This window comes from Dendropsophus ebraccatus, chromosome 13, assembly GCF_027789765.1.
Source record: "Dendropsophus ebraccatus isolate aDenEbr1 chromosome 13, aDenEbr1.pat, whole genome shotgun sequence".
Lineage (NCBI taxonomy): Eukaryota > Metazoa > Chordata > Amphibia > Anura > Hylidae > Dendropsophus > Dendropsophus ebraccatus.
The window spans coordinates 41429233-41454308 of record NC_091466.1 but is presented as its reverse complement, the minus strand read 5'-3'; the positions used below and the strand labels follow the sequence as shown (position 1 = coordinate 41454308).

The 25076-nt window shown below is 41.6% G+C and overlaps 1 protein-coding gene across 3 annotated transcripts in view; it reads left to right on the top strand.

Moving 5' to 3' along the window:
* The window catches only part of AKT1 (AKT serine/threonine kinase 1), a 103983-nt gene that overhangs the window by 51894 nt on the left and 27013 nt on the right, over nt 1-25076 (top strand). The window contains exons 3-7 of one of the 3 annotated variants that reach the window (XM_069950917.1): nt 10210-10267; nt 15167-15278; nt 21751-21898; nt 23292-23423; nt 24471-24536. In XM_069950917.1, the coding sequence (XP_069807018.1) occupies nt 15178-15278; nt 21751-21898; nt 23292-23423; nt 24471-24536 (447 nt within the window). In that variant the 5' untranslated portion in view covers nt 10210-10267; nt 15167-15177. Of the gene's footprint in view, nt 1-10138; nt 10268-15166; nt 15279-21750; nt 21899-23291; nt 23424-24470; nt 24537-25076 lie in introns of all 3 variants that reach the window. The other 2 variants (XM_069950915.1, XM_069950916.1) reach the window with 2 other exon arrangements.

The window sequence follows — 25076 nt, the reverse complement described above, 5'->3', positions numbered from 1 at the left end:
CGCTACCTAATAAGTCTGGTGTGGTGAAGGTCCTTTATGGTTTTATCATGACAGTGCCCAGGTGCACATTTAAAGGTCCATAGAAATGTGTGTTTTTCATAACTGTTTGGCCCACACATAGTCATGCCTTCACTTGCAGTCAATAAACTGCAAGACGCTATTTAAAAGCCAAGAACCATACACAATTGACCCTATAATTGGCCTTTTGGTTGTTTGGCCTCCATGTGCAGGAGGCTGTATGGGGATACACACAGCCACTTCGGCTACACACTACATTAAAGGGGTTATCCAGCGCTACAAAAACATGGCCACTTTTCCCCCTACTGTTGTCTCCAGTTCAGGTGCAGTTTGCAATTAAGCTCCGTTTACTTCAATAGAACTGAGTTTCAAAACCGCACCCAAACTGGAGACAACAGTAGGGGGAAAGTGGCCATGTTTTTGTAGCACTGGATAACCCCTTTAAGCACTTTTTGACCTGTATAGTGACCTGGATAGAATAGCTGTGTAATGTTCACTTTCCTAGGATCCAACATGGAGGCGTATGGGGCCTAGTTTATCTCTCTCAGCACAGCTATTTCATAGTATTATTATGATTAATATATATGTGTGTGTGTGTATATGTATATATATATATATATATATATATATATATATATATATATATATATATATATATATATATATATATAGACTCAACAAGGTGCTGGAAGCATTCCTCAGAGATTTTGGTCCATATTGACATGATGGCATCACACAGTTGCCGCAGATTTGTCGGCTGCACATCCATGATGCGAATCTCCCGTTTCACCACATCCCAAAGATGCTGTATTGGATTGAGATCTTGTGACTGTGGAGGCCATTTGAGTACAGTGAACTCATTGTCATGTTCAAGAAACCAGTCTGAGATGATTCTAGCTTTATGACATGGCGCATTATCCTGCTGAAAGTAGCCATCAGATGTTGGGTACATTGTGGTCATAAAGGGATGGACATGGTCAGCAACAATACTCAGGTAGGCTGTGGCGTTGCAACGATGCTCAATTGGTACCAAGGGGCCCAAAGAGTGACAAGAAAATATTCCCCACACCATGACACCACCACCACCAGCCTGAACCGTTGATACAAGGCAGGATGGATCCATGCTTTCATGTTGTTGACGCCAAATTCTGACCCTACCATCCGAATGTCGCAGCAGAAATCGAGACTCATCAGACCAGGCAACGTTTTTCCAATCTTCTACTGTCCGATTTCGATGAGCTTGTGCAAATTGTAGCCTCAGTTTCCTGTTCTTAGCTGAAAGGAGTGGCACCCGGTGTGGTCTTCTGCTGCTGTAGCCCATCTGCCTCAAAGTTCGCTGTACTGTGCGTTCAGAGATGCTCTTCTGCCTACCTTGGTTGTAACGGTTGGCTATTTGAGTCACTGTTTCTTTCTATCAGCTCGAACCAGTCTGCCCATTCTCCTCTGACCTCTGGCATCAACAAGGCATTTCCGCCCAGAGAACTGCCGCTCACTGGATGTTTTTTCTTTTTCGGACCATTCTCTGTAAACCCTAGAGATGGTTGTGCGTGAAAATCCCAGTAGATCAGCAGTTTCTGAAATACTCAGACCAGCCCTTCTGGCACCAACAACCATGCCACGTTCAAAGGCACTCAAATCACCTTTCTTCCCCATACTGATGCTCGGTTTGAACTGCAGGAGATTGTCTTGACCATGTCTACATGCCTAAATGCATCCTGTGATTGTCTGATTAGAAATTAAGTGGTATTGTGCAGTTGGACAGGTGTACCTAATAAAGTGGCCGGTGAGTGTGTGTATATATATATATAATTATATACACTACCGTTTAAAAGTTTGGGGTCACCCAAACAATTTTGTGTTTTCCATTAAATGAATAAAAAATAGAGACAAGACATTGACAAGGTTAGAAATAATGATTTGTATTTGAAATATCATTGTTTTTACATCAATCTTTGCTTTCGTCAAAGAATCCACCTTTTGCAGCAATTACAGCATTGCACACCCTTAGCATTCTAGCTATTAATCTGTTGAGGTAAGCTGGAGAAATTGCACCCCACGCTTCTAGAAGCAGCTCCCACAAGTTGGATTGGTTGGATGGGCACTTCTGGCGTACCATACGGTCAAGCTGCTCCCACAACAGCTCAATGGGGTTCAGATCTGGTGACTGTGCTGGCCACTCCATTACCGATAGAATACCAGCTGCCTGCTTCTGCTGTAAATAGTTCTTGCACAATTTGGAGGTGTGTTTAGGGTCATTGTCCAGTTGTAGGATGAAATTGGCTCCAAACAAGCGCTGTCCACTGGGTATGGCATGGCGTTGCAAAATTGAGTGATAGCCTTCCTTATTCAGAATCCCTTTTACCCTGTACAAATCTCCCACCTTACCAGCACCAAAGCAACCCCAGACCATCACATTACCTCCACCATGCTTAACAGATGGCGTCAGGCATTCTTCCAGCATCTTTTCATTTGTTCTGCGTCTCACAAACGTTCTTCTTTGTGATCCAAACACCTCAAACTTGGATTCATCTGTCCACAACACTTTTTTCCAGTCTTCCTCTATCGAATGTCTGTGTTCTTTTGACCATCTTAATCTTTTTCTTTTATTGGCCAGTCTCAGATATGGCTTTTTCTTTGCCACTCTGCCCTGAAGCCCAAAATCCTGCAGCCGCCTCTTCACTGTAGATGTTGACACTGGTGTTTTGCGGGTACTATTTAAAGGGAACCATTCACCCCGTGGCCCCCGTTAGAAACAGACATACAGTAACATAAAGGTCAATATACTTACCACATCGCTCCCGGTCCCGTCCCGGATCCCGTTGTTGACACGGAGAAATCGCCGATTCTTCTTCTCCCGCCCATTATGGTAATGAGCTGAGATGAGTCCAACGTCCATAGGAAACGACGGACGAGTCCAACTTATTCATGAGGTCCTCTTCTCGTCGCCGCCCATCCACGCCTCCTGGAACTTGATTGACGTCTTCAGTCTTCAGTCTTCTGCCGAATTCCCGCGCAGGCGCCGTTGCGATGGTCTCGTCACCTCTTCTGCGCCTGCGCGGTAAACAGGATACGTGTTCGAGCCAATCGGCGCACGCGCAGTAAACAGTGAAGCTGCGGAGCGGCTTCAATTGTGAACTGCGCATGCGCCGAAAACGACTGTCACGGCGCCTGCGCGGGATCCGGCGAGAAGATAGAAGACGAGGAGGAAGAAGATCCGGCGTCAATCAAGTGTCGGAGGCGGGGAGAAGGCTGGACTTCGGGCCGGCGGCGCTCATTACCATAATGGGCGCGAGAAGAAGAATCGGCGATTTCTCCGTGTCAACAACGGGATCCGGGACGGGACCGGGAGCGATGTGGTAAGTATATTGACCTTTATGTTACTGTATGTCTGTTTCTAACGGGGGCCACGGGGTGAATGGTTCCCTTTAATGAAGATGCCAGTTTGGGACCTGTGAGGCGTCTGTTTCTCAAACTAGAGACTCTAATGTGCTTATCTTCCTGCTTAGTTGTGCAACGCGGTCTCCCACTTCTTTTTCTACTCTGGTTAGAGCCTGTTTGTGCTGTCCTTTGAAGGGAGTAGTACACACCGTTGTAGGAAATCTTCAATTTCTTAGCAATTTCTCGCATAAATAGCCTTCATTTCTAAGAACAAGAATAGACTGTCGAGTCTCAGATGAAAGTTCTCTTTTTTTGGCCATTTTGAGCGTTTAATTGACCCCACAAATGTGATGCTTCAGAAACTCAATCTGCTCAAAGGAAGGTCAGTTTTGTAGCTTCTGTAACGAGCTAGACTGTTTTCAGATGTGTGAACATGATTGCACGAGGGTTTTCTAATCATCAATTAGCCTTCTGAGCCAATGAGCAAACACATTGTACCATTAGAACACTGTAGTGATAGTTGCTGGAAATGGGCCTGTATACACCTATGTAGATATTGCACCAAAAAACAGACATTTGCAGCTAGAATAGTCATTTACCACATTAGCAATGTATAGAGTGTATGTCTTTAAAGTTAGGACTAGTTTAAAGTTATCTTCATTGAAAAGTACAGTGCTTTTCCTTCAAAAATAAGGACATTTCAATGTGACCCCAAACTTTTGAACGGTAGTGTGTGTGTGTGTGTGTGTGTGTGTGTGTGTGTATATATATATATATATATATATATATATATATATATATATATATATATATATATATATATATATATATATATATATATATATATATAAATTTTTTTTTTTTTTTAATCCACTCCTTTTACAAAGAGTCCATATAGTTAATCTATATGGACCTAGATTTAATGTCTCACAGTAGGTCTATAGTATGTGCTTTTGAGGCATTGATGTAGTACTTTTATATATAAAAAAAAAAAATAATAAATTTATTTTATTTTTCCTTTCAGTCATTCACCCCCTTTTTTATGTTTTCAAAACAAACAAAAATATTTTACAGTTTGCATTTTTCCCCCCTTCCCTTTTTATTTCTTGACAAATTAGACTCTGTACATTGAACATCAGCCTCATTAGGACAGGGGGAGCTAGGGGAACCTGTTTAGAAGATATGATAATTAAGCAGGTGCCGGATATTGTAGCTTTGTCTGAGCGTGAGAAACGGTGCAAATGCAGAAAAGACAGGGCAGTACTTCAGGCAGGAGCAGTTCTTCTTAACCTGTTGCCAGCAGTGTCAATCATTGTCATGCATGCTGCTGCAGGGGCCTGAGACGTAATGTACCACAATCCAGCTGCATGGAAAATGAGTGAGAATAAAGCAAGGGAGCGGATTTGCCTAGCACTGAATTAGCTTGTTGTGACAGTGGACTGCCTTATATGGTTCGTGAAAGGCAGAGAGCCGGGATAAGCTGTAAAGCGCCAGTCTGGTGCAGACAGTCTGCTGACTCAGGCTTGACCTCCCCATTGGGAAGCACCCTTGACTGCAGTCTAAGCCGTCTCATTGAGATTCAGGGCACAGCCAGAGCGTCCGCAGCTGTACGCTGGAGGCAAAGGCTGAGAACACATCCAGAGAGTGTCCAGAAGAAAAAAAAATTAACAAAGAACTGGCCCCCTTCTGCACCACTGTGAATAGACAAACAAGGCAGAGGTCCTTGTGTCTTGGTGCGCATATTGGGAATGGCATTTGCATAATTTTTTTTCCCAAGCTGTCTAAAGCCCAGAATGCGACCAGCAACTGGATTTCCAATTTTTCTTCTGTCTCTAAGGAAAGTGAGAAAAACTACTTTGTTGAATCAAGAAATATGAGCATCTCTTTTCACAACTGGACCCATTCATCCTTTTTAACCATTCATTCTGCCTAGTTTATAAGCTGTTCTCACAGTAAATTCTGCAAGTTTGTAAATTTTTCAAAAACTTTTCAGAGTATTTTAGCAAGTTTATTAGCAGATGATATTGGGGCGTTACATTATTTGTGTCGGGGGTCACATTTACTAAAAACTAAACATCTTGTACTATCCAGCCAAATGTTTAATTTTAGTGAATTGACTTGAAACAGTTGCAGCAGATTAAAAACCAGTTGTACTTTATGCGTCAGCTGTGCAGTGTATTTAGATCTGGCATTTAATTACAAAAGCAAAAACTTTTTAAGTGGGAAAAATTGTTCATTTTGACAAAACTATTATTGTTAAGATATTAATAGCAGTGAGTGAGTACTTTCTAATTTCCTCTACTTATTTTTGTCTTCTTCCAACTGTTCCAATATTAAGGGGTTGCTGATTTTCCTAAATGACTCGCTACAGCAACAAGCAAGTAGCAGTTGGTAAATAAAGATGGATTTTCTTTTGTTTGGCGGGTGCTCGTTGCTCGTTATACTCCACTTACTCAGTGCGCTTCCCAGGGAGTGGCAGCTGTTTCTTATGTTAGGTACTCTATCAGGGCCAGACAGCTCCAATTCAGGAAGGCATTGTTGGGGGGAAAAATGCATTCTTGTTAAATTCTCAGTAGGATTAACTTTTCATATGCCAAGAGGGCAGCAGTGTCTTTCTCAAGACTCATACGCTGAAAAAAAAAACACAAAGATACATTAGTTCAGCCCATGCACGTGACGCCCAGTCATAAAGGGATTGTTTTGTATACAGCAAATATTGCTGCTCACATTGGGCAAAGTTTAAATGCCCTTGTACTTTTTATTAAGAAAAAAAAATCTACACTTTAATGAGAAGTTTTTGATCTATGTTTCATGCAGACTATGGAAGTCTTGTCTTTTAATATGTTAGTTGAAAATAAACTAAAAAATTCTTCAACACTTTTTTTTTTTAATTGAATATCATTACATATTATAAAAATAGTTTAGCTCAAGTTATATATTTATCTCTTTACCTGTATAGATAGATAGATAAAGAATGAATTAAATAGCTAACTGGCGTTTTACTTATTTTTTTTTTTTCTTAATATATTTTTTTAAATTTGACCTATTAGAATCTGTAGACCTGTGAAAATGCAGAGAAGCTATAACAAAGTATAAATTTGATACTCCGGCAGGAAGGATACTTAAAGATAACTGAAGAAAAAAAAGGATCAAGCGCAACAAAGACTGGATTGTTCTGAGACGTTTTCATCTCTGTAATCTGTGTCGTGTCTATTGTGAAGGCCTTTCTGGCCTAAGCCTTTTAGATTTTTTTTTTTTCTTCTTTAATGAATAGGACCCTTAAGACAGAGACAAGTGATTAAATGAAGGATAAAAAAAAAACTTTAAGTCCCCCCAAAAGATCATTTTTAAACAAAATTTTTTGTTTACCACAATTTTAGATTGTACTTTTAATATTTTATTTATAGTTTCTAAAAAAATTCTACCAATTTGAAATTTAAGTTAAAATTCCATTTTTAAACTGTACAAAGGATACATCTTAAAAGTTGAGCTGTAACTTTGAGAAGACTATGTCTTTGTAATGATTGTTCTTCCTTTGAAAAAAATCTTGCTTATTAAATCTGTTCCACAGATTAGTAAATTGCTTTTAGTTGTATAAAGTACTTGCATTGCAAAATGTAAATGAAAAAAAGTTCTCCATATGTCACAGTGAAAAATGACAATGGCAGAAATAATACATTGGACATCTGCTCGGAATCGTACATTTGCTATGCATTTAAGGATCAGATGTTGCAAAACATACACTGTATTATTTATCTCCGTATATGAAGCAGTTTGACTTCCTTTATGGTGCCGCCCTACTGTCATCTCTGTGGGTTCTAAATCACCAGCCGAGCAGTCTGCTTCACATAGCAAAATGTCACATTAATTTGTGATTTTTGGGTGGGATAAAAAGTTGCACATTTAGATTGAATCCCCATTAAATCCTTGAACTTCTGGCCTGTGGTGATAGAATGGATCCTACATTTCGGGTCCCCATATATTACCTTGATAAGGTCCAGAGACAGACCGACCCACCAAAGTAACAGAGGAATTTGTGGACCCAGGCTCTTACACAATAATAGAGCTAAAGGTCCAGCAGAAGACCTTCCAATTTGTTGATGATACTTGAGCCACCCACTTACCACTAGGTTCTTTTAAGATAAGGGTGGGTCCAAGGAAACATAGCCTAACATTGTACATCTCTGCAGTATTCCAAGGACATGCTTAGGACCAACGTTTTTATAGATTGTCACTTAACTAGCTACTCTATTTGCTCAGAAGACCACAGGTTTTGCTTAAAGATGGTGTCAGGCTGTCACCTTAAACTGATCCTTAATTTAACCACTGGTTCTGCCTTAACAAACAGGAAATGCCTGTTTAGCCAATCATTTGTCATAGCACTTACTTGCCTCAGCCAATGATTATCAGAGCGGGCATTTCCAGACATGTTGTGACTGGCCAAGAAGTGGTGATCGGAGAGAACCAAGTGAATGTCAGACTGGCGGCAAAAGGAGATTGAGTATGTGATACTTTTTCTGTTTGTCTGCAATGTGGAGAATAATGATTGAGATATATATTCTTTGGAAATTGCTATATCTGCATCCTCCTTTTTAAAGTAGATTTTTTTTGTATTTTAAAGAATTGGCTTTTTCTCATTTTATCGAACTATTTATTCTTTTCTTGCCAAAGAACATTATAGACGAAATTCCAGCTCTCGGTTACAAAAGTTCATTAGTGCAAGCAAAGGGTAGGCAACAAGGATACCATTCTTTCTAAAAAGGCCATGACATTGACTTTTAATGGCATCCTATGACTGTTATGTAGGACTATAAGCCATCTGATCTAAAAATATAAAATACTATCTTTGTGTGTGAATACAGTAGGCCAAGTTCTAAAAACACCAATTGGTATCCTGCAGATTACGCTGCAATGTTATGGTGTTATAAGGTCCTGTGATTAAAGGGGTACTCTGGCACTGAAAAACACATTTTATATAAGGGCAGCACTATATAAAAATCTTATGATGTCTTCTTATTACCTCTTCATGCTCCCCCATTGTCCTTCTGTGGCGTCTCCAGGTCTGCTGCTGCCACCAATACTAAGACGAACAAGTCTTGCCAGTGACAGCCCATTCAGCCAATTACTTGCCTTGGTGCTGTCCTGTCTCCGTAAGTGATTGGTTGAGCTTTTGTCACTGCTTGGATATGTTTAAAGTACCTCAAGAAGTGATGATAGCTCTTGGCGCCATCTTGTCTTGTCTAGCATTGTCACTTCCTTTGCATTATAGTGAGGAGGAACAGTTCTTAGTTAGCACAAGGTTGAGATAAAGAAGCCACATTTTTTTTCTTTTTCTTTCAAATAACAGGGCATGGGGCGAACATAACAAATGATACTAACTCCCCTCTCACTGTGCCTCTCCAGGGCTGGATCGCCACTTCGTCAGTTTTAAGTATTATGTTGTAAGTTTTTATAGTTGGAAATCTGTCTATTCTCTGACTAAGGCCCCGTTCCCACTGAGGAAAGCTAGCGGAATTCCGCGACGGAATTGTCCGCCGCAGAATGCCGTTAGCCTCCCGCTCATAATGGGAGGCGCGCGCTCCTGCCCTGTCCGTGCTGAAGAATGAACATGTTCATTCCGCTACCTTTCCTCAGTGGGAACGGGGCCTTATGGAAATTAGTGTAACAACTGGAATAACTTGACCCGCCAACCTCAAATGGCATCACCTCGGATGATGATAATGCTTTATGCTAACTCTTGCTACCTTACCTTTACACCAGCCTTCTCCATGCCTAGCATTTACCAGAACAGTCTCCTGATACACTCGATTCACATGGTTCTGACTCTCACATCCACCAAAGAAGGCTTTCATCCAGACAAACTAAACAGATTTGGAAGTCAAATCAAACCACTGTATTGTTCTCCAAAGAGATCACCGGACAAGCAATGCACCTTATCCAATCGTATCTTTCAGCAACAATTCATTGCCTTGAATTTGCTTTAAAGTTTATCCTGTGAGAATACCTAGCAGCACTGTACACAGTAGTATTCACTTCCAGAGTTGCAGAATACAAGGCTTACTTTGGGCCTTCACTGATAATTACAGTAAAAGTTTAGATCTGTAGAGGTGGTGTAAAACCAATGGCTCAAACTCTGCAAATTCAGCAGGATTGGACAAATAATAAAAGCATACAGAGGCCTTCCATCTCTCCGGCGGAGAGAAGGATTGGGCATGTTGGGGGTGGGGGGGATCGGGTGAAATAGCCGTGTCGGCAGATGCGTTTGCAAAACTATTATTCTCAACGTGTTTTTACTTCTAAACACCTGTATCTATAAAGGTGGTGGTTAGACTACGTACTGGTAGCGCGTTAGACTACGTACTGGTTGCCCCCAGCCTACTTTCCACATATATTTAAAAGAACTACATGAGCATGTAAACTCCTTTAGGAAGTCATTGACCTCTTCAGAGAGCGTGTCCTGTTAATGCTTCATATTGTGGTTTTATTAAGTCAGGGAAGCAATCTAGCAAGTTGAGCTTTTGACCAATAAGTAAAGGGTCTTTGAAAAACCAGTTAATTAGTATTTGCTGTGGACCGGGTGTCCGTACTCCGTATAGGTCAATGTTGTGTTTTTTTTTTTTTGTTTTTTTTTACTGTATTTAGAGCTTATTATGTAATTTTTGTGATGACCCATTAGCCAGACTACAGTATTTGGATTTTAGCCATTGTTGAAATAACCAATCCCCTCTTTTCTTACTTTCAGGTGAGTACATAAAGACCTGGCGGCCCCGTTACTTTCTCCTCAAGACTGACGGTACTTTTATTGGTTATAAGGAACGTCCTCAAGATGTCGACCAGTTAGAAACCCCTTTGAACAATTTCTCCGTAGCCAGTAAGTATATACACGTTCCAAGTTCCTTTTTGGTAGATATATGAAAAAAATTCTACACCTGGAGAGATAGCAGAGCTTGTATTGACGAAAAGTGTACACTGACCTGTGAGTTTAATAGGACCCTTTGAGTAAGCCATAAAATCAGCTTTGCTACATTTGAGAACACCTGAAGGTGTAATGCATCTACATACAACTGTGGGTTGTGTAATGGGTTAAGGTTTTTGGTGTAGATATCACCTCCTTCCTCTGGCTTTCCTCCTATTCTTTTTTTCTCGACATCCACAGCTTAGCTTCCTACTTTTGTTTATGGTCAGAACATTTCTTAGCACTCTTGAAAGTCTGACATAATGAATTCCATATATCCCCTCTTTTTCCTCTCTCTGTTCTTTTTGGCTGCATCGTGAACAGTCTAGGAAATTCTGCTTTTATTTATGCCATGTGTCAAGTTTTTTTCCTGCAAAAAAGTTGATGGTAAATGGCTGGTAACTTTTCGTTTTTTGTTTGTAAGACATAGCAAATCTGCATTAAAAATAGTACATGTCATTACAGTGGGGTCCAAGCCAAGTCATTGCCATACACATTAGGTAGTAGGCTGGGGGGTGTACAACTGTTGAAGGAACGATTTGATGATCGATTGTTTTTTATACACAGCCATACACTTTGATTCAGATTCTCTACATGTCATCAGTAACTCTGGGAGAAGGACAGATAATCTTTTATGGGAACATCCTTTCCCAAATGGCTCTTTGTGGACAAAAGATGTTTCCTGAACTAAAGATATTTTGTCTGTCGGCAAAAGATTTACGGCTACAACAGTTATTGTTTTTTTTTTATGTATATGGCCTATAATTGAGGAATATTGTAGTGGAACACCCCATTCTCCTCCACTACAGTGTTCTCCAGACCTACATAAAGGGTAGGATTTAGGCACCACCAATGCTTTCCATTGAGGGGTATTTAACCAGGTGCGATCATTTGGTGTCTCCATGTGTCACCATATTACATTTTCCCCTAGATGCAGTAGTATTAGGGGATAATGCTTCTGTAACCAATACTGTCTTTCATTTAGTGATAGCACATTTTGGCAGTTACCACATGCAATTATAAATCATTGCTTCTGTACTGACACCACAGCATAATGCCTAATTTATACCACCAAACCATGAACACCATCTCTACCACCACAGAATGCGCTAACACTGTTAGAGATTACAGTGCAGTTACATCCAGAGACTCGCAGATGATGTCTTGCTAACGAGATTGATCAGACTTTACCTATTCTTCGCAACCCCACCCAAACCATCATGATGATTTCTTGCCAGCCTCAACTTTTCTCCACAGAACTTGCTAGGCAAACATCTTAAAAACACAGTGCTAGAATTTACAAAATCTAAATAAACAGGAGATGTGAAGGAAAATCCCAGACCCCCCGGTGGGTACTATCCCCCCATGTAGCCAACAGGATATAGGTATTGACCCTATTGGTAGTGCATATCCCGCCCCTCCTTAATTACTAGGCACAAAAAGAAACAACAATACATTCCTCCCTCTTGCTCCCTACTCCTGCCCAGTCTCTTCTCCCTCACTGCTTGACTCATGCATTGAAGCCTGAAAGTAATAGAGTGGCCTTTAGTGACCACAGGCAAAATGCTGCCTGTGGACACTAAAGTGATTGGCTGAGTGAGAAGCCAATGGTTTGTCACTTTGTCAAGCAGAGCTCCCCATTTACCTAATGACCACTTACAGTTAAAAGGCTAGGTACAGCACCCATCGGCCAGGTATTAATATGCACAAGACAGTTTTTAAAGAGTAAAATTGCATGTACAGGCATCTATGGCACTTGTATAGTAGTAAATGCAACCCTTTGGCTGTAAAGCCCATATAACAGGGCCCAATCACCTAGGTAAGGGTGCGTTTACACAGACAGATTTATCTCACCGATTTTTTTAAAGCGACTCTGTACTCAAAATTTGCTTTTAATCCAAGATCTGTCCTGGGGTCCGTTTGGCAGGTGATGCAGTTATTGACCTAAAAAACAACTTTTAAACTGGCAGCCCCGTGCCAAACGTCTGGGGCTTAGATTTTTTATGCATTAGGCTGGCACACCCTCTCTGTCCCTCCTCCCCGCCCTCCTCATTATTAGGAATGCCCTAGGCAGATTGTCTCCTATCCCTTAGCTGTGTGAATAGTGAACATGGGTTGGATCGTTAAGGCACCTGTGCAATGTTCAGACAGGAGAAAATGTTCCAGTGGCATTCCTAATGATGAAGAGGGTGGGGAGGAGGGACGGAGTGGTGGTGCAAAGTTAGGGCACAGATACTCCTGTTGGGCACGGGGCTGCAAGTTTAAAAGTTGTTTTTTAGGACAATAACTGCATCACCTGCTGAACGGACCCCAGAATAGATCTTGGATTAAAAGCAGCTATAAGAAGGTACAAGCTTCAAAGATCTGTCAGATAAATTTCTGTTTAAACGCACCATTAGTAAGCACCAATCTGCTAGATTGGCGGCGTTTACTGAGCCTATTACACGGCTCAAGTATCGTGCAGCATGGACATCGTTAGTGATGTCTGTGCAGCCCTTGCCTTTAAGTGTAAAAAAATAAAAAAAATTTCATACCTGCCCACACTCCCCCTCGTCTTCCTGGCATCTGCCCGCAGCAGCCGCGAGAAGTTCAGAACTATAGCGAAAAATTGCCACGCTGTCCTTGATGGTTGTTATTCAACACTAATTATTACTTGTCAATGGCCACCTCTAAGGTGCATTCACAAGTCACAGATTTGCCAAGATCTTGTGAAAATTGAGGCAAAAATCTTGATCTGAAAGCAACTTGTGAATGCATCCTTAGTTTTGCTGCTTTTGCTCCGAGCCCCTTTTGGGGGTTAGTGATTCTGTAGCCCATATAAAATAAAAATTTTCCTAAATTCATCAATCCAGTATATTGTGTTTATAGCAATAAGTTGTTTATTTCCTGGTAATCCTACCCCCTGGTTTGTTGTAATCAACTTGTAATTAATGAGCCGGGTTAATTAATCTTGGTTTGTTTTTAGCATTCACATGCCATAAAATTCTCTGTTTAGCAAAACGATGATCATAGGGGACAGTAAAATTATTTAATATGATAACAGTACCGCGTTGTGTGACGAAGGAAGGTACCCCCTGCAGACGCTAAAGCTGATTCATTACCAAGTTTAGCGCCTGCTAATAAATAATTTGCATATTTTTGTGACACTTTAGCTGCTTAGGCGAGATGAGAAATGTTCTCTCGCTTTTGCTGCGACTTATTAACCTCCTGTAATTTGAAATAATCTGAAATATTAGACTCTGTTAACTGTTTATCATTAAAAGCTTTGGGCAAGAGTAATGTAAATATATTTTAGTGCAAAAAGTCACTGATAGGTGGCGCTGTAGTTGTGTAAATCAAGCTGTGAGTGTTAAGTATGCCCTCTTGATTTTCAACAACACGCCCTAGTTACAAAACCATGTTGATAGCCAGCTTTGCTGTATTATCATAGAGCCATGTGAATGAGTTGTTAGAGTACCTCTCATTAAAAATAACTTAAGACATGTTATCGGGCATGTCCAATATTATTGATCACAGCAAGTCTCACTCCTGTGACCTATTGTGATCAGGAGAAGAATAGCAGCGGAGAGAGCAATCCACTCTACGTCTGGTTAATTCCAACACTGGAAGTCTATTAGACTACATAGACTAAATTAGTGGCCGGCTGGGGAGTGGATTGCGTTGCTGCCTTGTTTTTCTCCTGATCACAGTGGGTCTCAGCAGGTCTGAGACCTGCTGTGATCCATAACTTTTGACATTCCTGATGACATGTCAAAAGTTCTTTTTATTGACTGGTACTCCTAAAATCAGGGATGGGGATCTTTTGGCCCTCCAGCTGTTGCGAAACTACAATTTCCATCATGCCTAGGCAGACAAAGCTTTAGCTTGACATAGACAAACTGCAGATATATTTTGGTTGTGTGACTTGGTTGCCATTTGTAGACAGATGACCATGTCACAGTCTTCCCCTAGTTTAAAAGATACTTCTAAATTGACAACTGCAGCAGGTTCCTCTAAAAAAAATCTTGTAGGCAACCCTCTTCAGACATGAGTGCTGTACAGACCTGCTTGAAGCGCAATAGACTGCGTTGTAATACACGTACAATGCAGCCTATGGAGCTTCTGCCAGGTTCGTACTAGGCTCGCTTTAGAAAGGAGTGCAGAGCCACGGGAGGTAGCCATACACATGTTATAGTTGAATAGAGAAAGGAGAAGTAAGCTGTTCCAGACTTCTCTGGTAGCAGTTTGTCTCTGATAGCAAAAAGATCAGGCAGTTGAAATTTAACTTGCCTGATCTTTCTCTACCCCTGACATCACCTGTATTAAAGTTTCAGGTTGATTCCATACACATAGACAGCTGTCAGTCCTGCAGAAATTGCCAGGGTTGGACAACTATCAAGCTGTGTACATATTTTTTCTTGGTCTCCAGCTTCAATGCTCACCTGGATGTTTCCATGGTGACAGACTACAAACAATCCCTGTGTAGTCTGATTCTGCGGTTATACTCTCTTCTCTTATAAAGTGACACTATCCCCTCTATTGGTGTCAGCATTGACCTGGAAGTTATGACCTAGATAACAGCCATTAAATGATTACCTATATTAGTAACAAAAAAGTATTTATTTAATTAAGAAGACTACTTTTTTATTTTCATATGAACCTTTTTATTTTCTTCAAGTCAACTCCCGGAGTGGTAAGCAGTAAATGGCTTGTCTTTCAAGGGTGCAATTCTGCAGCTGATTACTCCTGTGGGTTTGCCAGGTATAATCAAGACAAATGATTGTTTTGAAGAAGCTCAGGAACCATTTTTTTCCTCTCCCTCTTCTCTCGTGATAGAATGTCAACTGATGAAGACAGAACGACCAAAACCAAACACATTCATCATCCGATGCCTACAGTGGACCACAGTTATAGAAAGGACGTTTCATGTTGATTCTCCTGAGGAGAGGTATGTGTTTCGAGTCCACTAGATGCCAAAAATATGGCCTGGAATTTTTATTGCTTCTTATACCAACCCTTAAAGTGGAGTCTGTCACTACATAGATTGCACCCCAGAGACCTTTTCGGTGGCATGTCAAGTGAGGACTAGAAAGACTAAATCAGTGCTTTACATGTTATACCTCTGGCCATGAAGGTGCGTTGTAGAATGAGGGACCACAGTGCACCCAGTATTCTTGAGTTCCCAATCTGGATGGCCCACCCGGCCTTGATTGACAGCTTTCTGGCTATGCATGGTATTGACAGCTGTAAATCGGCTGTGGGTGGGCAGTCCGGAGTTGCAGCTCATGATATGGCCGTCTACAGAGCACAGCATCTGCAGTGACATATCTACAACAAGTTCCTGGCCTGATTATGGGTCTCGCGACCTGAACTGACACCTGTCAGTTCCCCATATACACTAGACATTCACAGCTGAATGTAGCGTGAAAAATTAGCCTCACAACATTATTCCAGTATTAGTATATACTCTGAAAAGCAGATGATCTCTCAGCTCTGCATGTTACACACTTTAAAGGCGCCGGGTGGTGGAGTTTGAAACCAACAAAACTGTGATGTCACATTGGTCCTTTTGAAGACCTGTTTGGGAGTGGGATGCGTTGGCTCTGAAGTTTTGCTGCCTGTGTAAATTGAGCAGAATAATGCAGACTAATCGTGAACCAGCGGCTACAAATGGCTGGTGAAGGAAGATAGACCTTTTCATGTTGGAAACAATATTTAACATCCAGCAATGTCTGCTTGTCACTTAGTCTAGACAAGTATAAAGTTGCCGAAACAAGATTTACGAGATCTTGTGACTTGTTTTGTCTTTGGCAAAGATTTTTATAAATTCATGTCTGTCAAGAGTTACAATTGGAAGGGAAATAGACATGTTACTTCCCACTGACTTACTAATTTGCTCTCAGAGTTATGGGTATCAGGGGCGTAGCTAGGAGGCCCTGGGCTTCCTTTCACGACCAAGTGATGCTATTGGTGTGTGTGTGTGTGTGCAATATATTTATAACAGATATTATCAATAACACCAGCATTTATTAAGAGAAAATATTGTCACCATACATATACCGCCATACTGTTACTGACCAAATCCTGTACACTGAGACAGTCATATAGAGGTAGCCCCAGCTCTACACAGGTTCTATACACTATATACATTACAATGTAATCAAAAGATAAAGTAGTGGCACTCACCAGTGTCACGCATGGACATATACAAGGCGGATGCCAGGTTGGTGAAGGTTACAAGCTTGTTTCGCGCTTCTGCCCTTCAAAAGACCCCTCAGGGGTCTGTTGGGGTCTGTTGAAGCGCAGAAGCGCAAAACAAACTTGTAACCTGCATCAACCTGGCGTCCGCCTTCTAAATGTCCATGCGTCACTGAAATAAAGATACCTGCACAAACCAATCACACTGAGTACCGCTACTTTATCTTTTGATTACATTGTTACCAGACGGGACTGTATTATTAGTGAGCACCCCAGGATGCATCATTCATTACGGGACTTTATGTCTTAGTCCTCATCTACACCTGTAGTGCCGATTTCTTCTGATCCTATTAACTATATACATTACAGTGCAGTTATATCAAGTGACTCACAGGGGACGTCTTCCCTGAGGCCATTATGAGAACCTGCCAGACAAACATATTGGGCTCCTCATACTGGCACCATCCTCCTCTACAAACTGCCCATCTGTATTGACTCCTTTATGCCCTCATTTAATGAGTAGGCTGACACTATGTGATCCCCCTTATAGTATATGCCTTCCTCTATGTAGCCTCCTTATAGGCCCCCTCTCCCCCTATGTAGTCCCCTTATAGATGGCCCCCCTCCCCCCCTTACTTATACCCCCTTACAGATGGCCCCCTCTTCCCCCTCCCATATAGATGGTTCCACTCTCCCCCCCCCCCTTTCTTATAGATGGCCCCCTCTCCCCCTGTGCACAGCAGATAACAAAAAACACAACTCACCTGCCATCTGCTCCCCCATCCAGCCTCTTGCCTCCTGGTCTGTCCCCAGCTGATGCGCGCGCTGCCGAGGATAGGACGGGACACCCCCGGTAGCCGCACATCAGAGATTTCCCCACAGGCGCATGGGAGTTCTCTGATGCGCGCGCTGTCGGGGATAGGATGGGACACCTCCGGCAGCCGCGCATCAGCCGGGGACCAGTAAGAGCTGGACTCTTGTGACCGCAAGCAAAACTGTATGCGGTCACAAGAGAGTACAGTGGCGAGGGGGGGGGGCCTCCCCTCACGGCGGGCCGGGCCTGGTAGCTACGCCACTGATGGGTATGTATCCATTTATGAAGGAAGTCAAATCTTCTTCCATGTATCTATAACTTAATCAGATCAATATCAGTTCATATGGTTGAAGTCTCTGATCATGGCCTGCTTTTGGGCTCTAGTATTAAAGGGATATTCCCATCTCAATTAACATACATAAACTTGTAAGGGCTGGCAAGTTAAATTTATTTCCCAATACATTAATTTAGCAAACTTGCCACCTCCTTCAGATATGCCCTACTGAGTGGTGGTGTTGCTTAAAGGAGAAGTCCAGCAAAAATTTATATTAAAGTATTGTATTGCCTTCCAAAAGTTTTACAAATCCCCAATATACACTTATTACAGGAAATGCTTATAAAGTGTTTTTTTCCCTGCACTTACTACTGAATCAAGGATTCACTTCCTGGATAAAATGGTGATGTCACGATCCGACTCCCAGAGCTGTGCGGGCTGTGGCTGCAGGAGAGGATGATAGCAGGGGGACACTGAGGAACACAGGGCACTGGAGAGACACCGAGCATCCCTTTGCCTTCATCCTTTCTAGCAGCCACAGCCCGCACAGCTCTGGAAGTTGTGACATCACCATTTTGACCAGGAAGTGAAGCCTTAATGTAGTAGTAAGTGCACTTCTATGTGCATTTCCTGTAATAAGTGTATATTGGTGGTTTGTATACATTTTGGGGGGCAAAACAATACTTTAATAAAAATTTTTTGCTGGACTTCTCCTTTAATATAGTGTTTGTAGCACTCTACTCTATACCAGTGGTTTCCAACCTTTGGCTCTCCAGCAGGTATATTACAAGTCTAAACATCCCTTAACAACCAGCAGTGCCCAAAGCATACTGGAAGTTGGCTTTCCAGCTGTTGGGATAGAGCAGAAGTTGGACCCCACTGATCGAAGGCTACTTTATTCCACTAGGGTTCAACAGGTCATGGCCCATGTTCTGTAATGTTGTAATGTACCTTCATCTAGTTGTGATAACATGACATAGTATGGGCATTCTGCGTACCATCACTCTTGAGGACATCATCAGTTGAACTATAATTTTACACATTGTACATTTGCAGATGCTGGGCTTCCTACATTGCTATGGGGTGGTACACAGGACATTGTATGACTAGTCCATTGCTGTAAAATTGCCTTGAATGTCCTGACGTGCAGGATTGTGAAACTAAAATAAGTAGACTCACGCGGATGCAGCATGGCCAGCTGTTGATCTAAAAAGAAAAACTTTTTTCTCGATGTTGAAAATAAACATCATATAAATACAAAAATGAATCTTGGAGAGATGGTTTCAGATGCAGCATTTAGTGATGTAGCCCATACGGATCTATCACTGCAGATTAAAAAAAAATATCAGATTCCATGATGGCTGTGAAGCACTAATTTCTTATTGCATAAGTTTTGATTTATTTTCTCTTCCTGTTAACCAGCAGGATTTCAGTTTCTATTTTAAATACTCAAATTGTGCAAGATTTATAAACATAGGTGTAAGGGAAAGTGGAGCCATTCCCTTTTTTTTTTTTTTTTTCCCCTCTAAGGAACCTTTAAAATATTTTTGGGGTGAAATCTGGTTGCTATGGATAATCCACTTGATCCATTTATTTATTTTTACTTTTAAGAAGTCTCCCCAAATATTAGAAGTAAAAAGGTCTGTGCCTTGGGGACAAGTAATGACTATCACAGTGTATGTAAACGAACAAGAAAGGTGCGTGCCACCATTGAAAAATCCAGTATAAAATAAAGTGGGTGCAACAAATGCTCTATGCAATGAACAATTACATATGCTCTAGCATTCTCTTTTTGGTACATAACTGTGTACAGACTTCATCTTTCTTTTTGGTTTTCCATTCTGCATAGTCATACCCACTTTCTGAGCTGTAATAATAGAAATAGGTTATCATGCTATAACCTAAGGACTATAATAGTCCTGGGGTACCCAGGGCCGTATTTACCATTAGGCACCCATTGTCCGATGCCTAGGGCAGCATCAGGGAGCAGGGGGGAGGAAACATCTGTTTTTTGTTTTTTTTTTAGTCTCCCGCCTCCTGTTCAGACTTGCCAGTAAATCTGGGATTGTTCAGGTCTGGTGTGGCAGTGTTATCCAGTCACAGTATGGTAGTATTGGTCAGGTCTGGTGTGGAAGTGTTATCCAGTCATAGTATGGCGATATTGGTCAGGTCTGGTGTGGCAGTGTTATCCAGTCACAGTATGGTAGTATTGGTCAGGTCTGGTGTGGAAGTGTTATCCAGTCATAGTATGGCGATATTGGTCAGGTCTGGTGTGGCAGTGTTATCCAGTCACAGTATGGTAGTATTGGTCAGGTCTGGTGTGGAAGTGTTATCCAGTCATAGTATGGCGATATTGGTCAGGTCTGGTGTGGCGGTGTTAAATGTGACGCCTGGAGCTATTACCAATCTACCAATCCTGTGGTGAGAATTACTTCAGACAATATTCAGACGGCTGTAATCATTCATTCAATGTGGAAATTTGTTTGTTTTAAGCAGTTAAAAAAAAAACATGAAAAACGCGATTTAGGCAATGTTTCTCCATGTAGAGAGATGCATGTGGCCAAAACCCCGCTCCCATTTATTCCCTAGTAGTCATATGTTACCAGGATTATTGGCCATACGCCTCTTGGTTACTGCGTGAGTGTCTGGCTTCGGCTGCATGTGGTGACGTACAGTAAATGTGGGATCACGGCCTAAGCCTGATCAAATATCAACATGATGATCAGAAACTAGAAAATCATGATGCTAATAGGTGAGTGAAGATGGGGCGTCTGCAGGTTTAGTGCCTAGGGCAGCAGCAGCTGGTAATACGGCCCTGGGTGTACCATTATATATTATAGTCATGTGAACTGTACTGATCATTTTGTGTTTGTATCTAAAGTGGTGCCACTGTGTACCATGACACGGGTTGCGGGCTCAATATTTCTAATGCGGAACACCAAATCCACTGCTTCACTTCTCACAGCCATAGGTTAAGGGATTTATCTTTTTTCCGAAAAATGATGACAGACGAGCGCTTTTGGAAATGACCTGAAATCATTCGCCATAAACACACAGAGCAATAGTCGTTAGTTACTTTTTTTTGTATACTTTAATGTACGAGTGATTGTAATAACAAACGAACAACGTGTACATACAGCAAAAGATTTGTGAAAGATTAACAACGATTTTATGGTCAGCTCAAAAGATGTGATCAACGACCCCCCTTTTTCGTTAGTCGTTTGATTATTGCCTGCATTCACACAGAAAGATTATTGCTTAAATTCGACCAATATACTGATGTAATTGGGCCTGGAGAGTACAGGGCCTTTTACACTGGCAAATTATTAGCCAGGAGCATTGCTAGAAATGGTCCTGCGGCTGTTAGTTGGCCATGTAAAAGGGACACTGATCAGCCACAGATCTTAGTATTCAACATTTAACAAGTCTTAGGGTGGGCTCACATTGAGAAATTCTCGCGGATAAACTCTGCGGAATTCTGCAGGCTGTACACGCTCATGGATGCGCCCCTTTCCGGCGGCTCCATAGTAACCATTCTATGGGCCGGCTGATTCCGCATTCTGCCGAAAGAATTGACGTGTCTATGGATCCAGCGGAAAGGTGCGCGTCCGTGAGCGTGTACAGCCGGCGGAATTCCGCAGAGTTTATCCGCGAGAATTCCTTAATGTGAACCCACCCTTAGAGCTGTATTAGACAGCCTGATATTAGGAACAAGCGAGGGCCGGCCTGTTAAGTCAGTGCTCACTTACTCCTCGTTCTACACTTGCTGTTAATGCTATCACATACACAGACAGTGAGCGGGTAAGGGGCGGGGGCACAGAGCAGCGGGAGGGGCAAGTATGGACGATAATCACTTTGTGTAAAAGGGCCAGTAGACGTGAGATTTAATTTGTTCAATAGAAGGCGACTGTGTTAACTTCAGGTTGTGATTCACTAGCCATCACCTTGAAGAGAGCGTTGTATTGGCTTGACATGTATACCTAGTCAGTGTTCTAAGACCCTTGAAGGGAAAACTCTCTTCTTAGGGTGGCGTGAGAGCTATTTTTGCATAACCTTAATAGCCATCACAACACTTAAAATCTGGTCCCCAACAGTTCTTTTACAGTTTCTTTTTAATATTTTGTTCTGTTTCAGGGAAGAATGGATAAAAGCCATCCAGGCAGTAGCCGACAGCCTTAAGAAACAGGAGGAGGAGATGATGGATTTTAGGTCTGGTTCCCCGAGTGATAATTCCGGTGCAGAGGAAATGGAAGTCTCTCTTTCAAAACCAAAACACAAAGTAGTAAGTTAACCCCATCCTATGTGGTCGTCAGAGTGATGCTTAATGTTACATCTATAGATGGAAACCTGTGTGTAGCTGACCTATATAATATACTCTATATAATCAGTATATGCCTGCTCTCTCTGTCTCTCAGCTGAGCTGCACATTCTGTCCTTCAGACAAAGCAGCAATTACAAGGCGTGTTGATGCCATCGCTGTCTGCGGCAGATCACAGTTTGGGCTTGTCAGATTGGGTAACAGGTATATAATAGAACAGGCTTTATTCTGGGGGATCTGTACACCCACATAGTGATGTTTTGCCACCTATAATTCAGTTTAAATAAACTTAGATTTTTAATAGTATTGGGGGAGGTGACGAAAATGTGTATTTTTTTTTTTCTTTATGGAATAGCACCACTCTTGTTCAGAGGCTATGTCTGGTATTTCAGGTCAGTCCTATTCAAGTAATACAAGGCACAGCTTGTGAACAAAAATGCTGCTGTTTCTGGGGGGGGGGGGGGGGGAAGCAGACAAGCCCTTCAACAGATCTATGGAAGACAGTAGTATCGTATGTTATTGGTTCTTTTTATGGGGTTTCTTTGACGCTTCATACACTCATCTACAAGATTCCCATTTGTTTTAATGGAATCACTTGTCCTGTTCATCTGAGGCATTGGTGAGGTGAGGGGTTCAAGCCTTATATCCAGTTTCCTTTGCTAAAATAAACTGGTTTCCCAAACGTTTTAAGGGGTTTCTTCATTTTCTGTAAATTATACTAATATAGTCATGCAGTGTAATATACACTATGGTGACCATACACATTAGATCCATGTCGGCATAACCAGTTTTTTTTTCGGTGGAATTGGTCAACCATATAATGTGTATGTTGACCTTCTGTCTCTTTTTTTGACTGCAAATGTTAAAGAAGAGAAGAGTTGAGCATAATGGGTTTTTACATTACCAATCCATTTGTTCTCCTGAGAGATAACTGATGTCTAGTGGCGGCTTTTTCATTTAGAATGGAGGAATGCATCCAATCCTCAGCCGAGAGGCATCAGGAGCGATAGCCATTAGTCATCGGTTTCCTTTGGCAGACCGCTACTCTTAGAGATTTTGATAGGTGGAGAGGGCAGCTTGAGATACTTCCATAGGTGAATAAGAATGACTACCATAATCCAAGATGAGAAATGTTAAGAGTCCGCTATAAAATGTGTGCACATCTAGGTCTCTATTGTTTAGCCTTATTTCTCTATTCCATGGACCTCCTTTAAAGGAGATACTCGTGTGAAATACTTATTTTTACACTCTTTGAACTGGTTAATCCTCAGTGGTGATTGAATTTATTTGCAGCTTAGTACAAAAATATAAACCCAAGGGAACTCATCGTGTTTTGTTTTTGATTTATTTTTTTCAGACAATGAATGAATTTGAATATCTTAAGCTACTGGGGAAAGGTACCTTTGGAAAAGTCATTTTAGTCAAAGAAAAAGCAACAGGAAGATATTATGCTATGAAAATATTAAAAAAAGAAGTAATTGTTGCAAAGGTAGGTCCATGGGTCTGTATGTTGGAGAAAAAAAAACATTAACCTTTTAGGCCGCTATTAAAGAGCCACAAAATGTGCATGACCCAAACTCTACACCAGTGTACTAGGTACTTAGTTATGGGCTTTTCACATTAACAGACCGGCACGGAGATGCCAGTGACGCAGTCTATTCCCAAGCACCGACCCGACACAAACACTGGAGGCAGGCCCACCAGCCCCCAGTGTGGCAACAACCCTCCCCTCTGTGACGTGGCTCCATTAGTATCAATAGAGTTGCGTCACAGAGAGATCATCATCATACTGGGAGCTAGTGGGCTGCTTCTTGTGAATAGACCGGCCCAAGAACTGGTTCGAAAAAAGGACCGAACCACCGGCATCCCAGCGCCAGTGTCGGTCTGTTCATGTAAAAAAAAAAGTGATTTATCTAGTGGTACATTTGCTTTAAAGTGGTGCCTAAATGGGTATTTTCATCTTAAGTCCACAGGGACCCCACCAGTACTTAGAAAGAGAAAAGAAACATATTGATCCCAAAATGAATGGTGTGGACCTCTTTTTATTTTCAAAGGGGCTGCTGAACATTTCCTAGTTTGACACTTTGGCAGTGTTTGGCAGTCCCATATAAAATGCAAGAAGCAGCGGCTAGGCACACAGAGAGTGCACCATCCATTCTGGGGACAATTCTGTTCCCGTTCTTGGGATCAGTGGGGGGTCGCTTGGTCCCCACCCATCAGCTTCTTATCACCTAACCCTTTTATATGTCTATAATATGCAGTTTATGTGTGATCGGTAGATGAATAACCAATGGGATTATAGCTACAAAAAGCAGACCCCCTTTATGTTTTTATTACCGGCACCACTCTTATCCTGGTGCTGTAATTGGTATTGTAGATTGTTCATCTGTTCATCTGAATGAGAGGTAACTGTGCTGCATCTAGGAGTGAGGGGTCTAAAAGAAGAAGATGAAGAAAATGGGCTTGTTTTAATAGACTTACTTAAAAACATTTTTTCTTAACCTTTTACTTTTTTTTTTTTTAATTTTTAAATCAGGATGAAGTAGCACATACACTGACTGAAAACCGCGTCTTACAGAATTCTAGGCATCCTTTCCTAACTGTAAGTATAGTCTTGTTGCCTGAGCAGCATATACAATATAACGCACACAATTAAATTTAGCTATTTAAAACATTTTTTTTTCTTAATTGTTTTTACAAATCATTACTCGCTGCAGAGATTTGCAAGAAAGCTGCTGCCCCAGATAGGCAGAACTAAAATAGGCTCTTGCCTCAATGTACCTGGTGAAGGATCTTTATAGATCCTGAAAAATCAACATTTTTTTTCTTTTATAAATGTCCAGTATAGACATCATTTAGATCAGGGGTGTCAAACTCAAATACACAGTGTGCCAAAATAAAAAAATTGGACTAACTCGCGGGCCAACCTTGATAATTATTGAAGCGCGAATGTGGTGTCTCGGGCACTATCAGCTGTGTGGGTCTCCCAGCGCTGTGCACTATGATAAATTACATGATAAATTGCTATGATATGATTAAACCCCAACCCATGTAATAGCCAACTCCCCAATATTACCCCATGTAGTAGCCAACCTAACCAAAATTTCCCCAAATATTAGCCAGCCCCCCCCCCAAGTGTCCC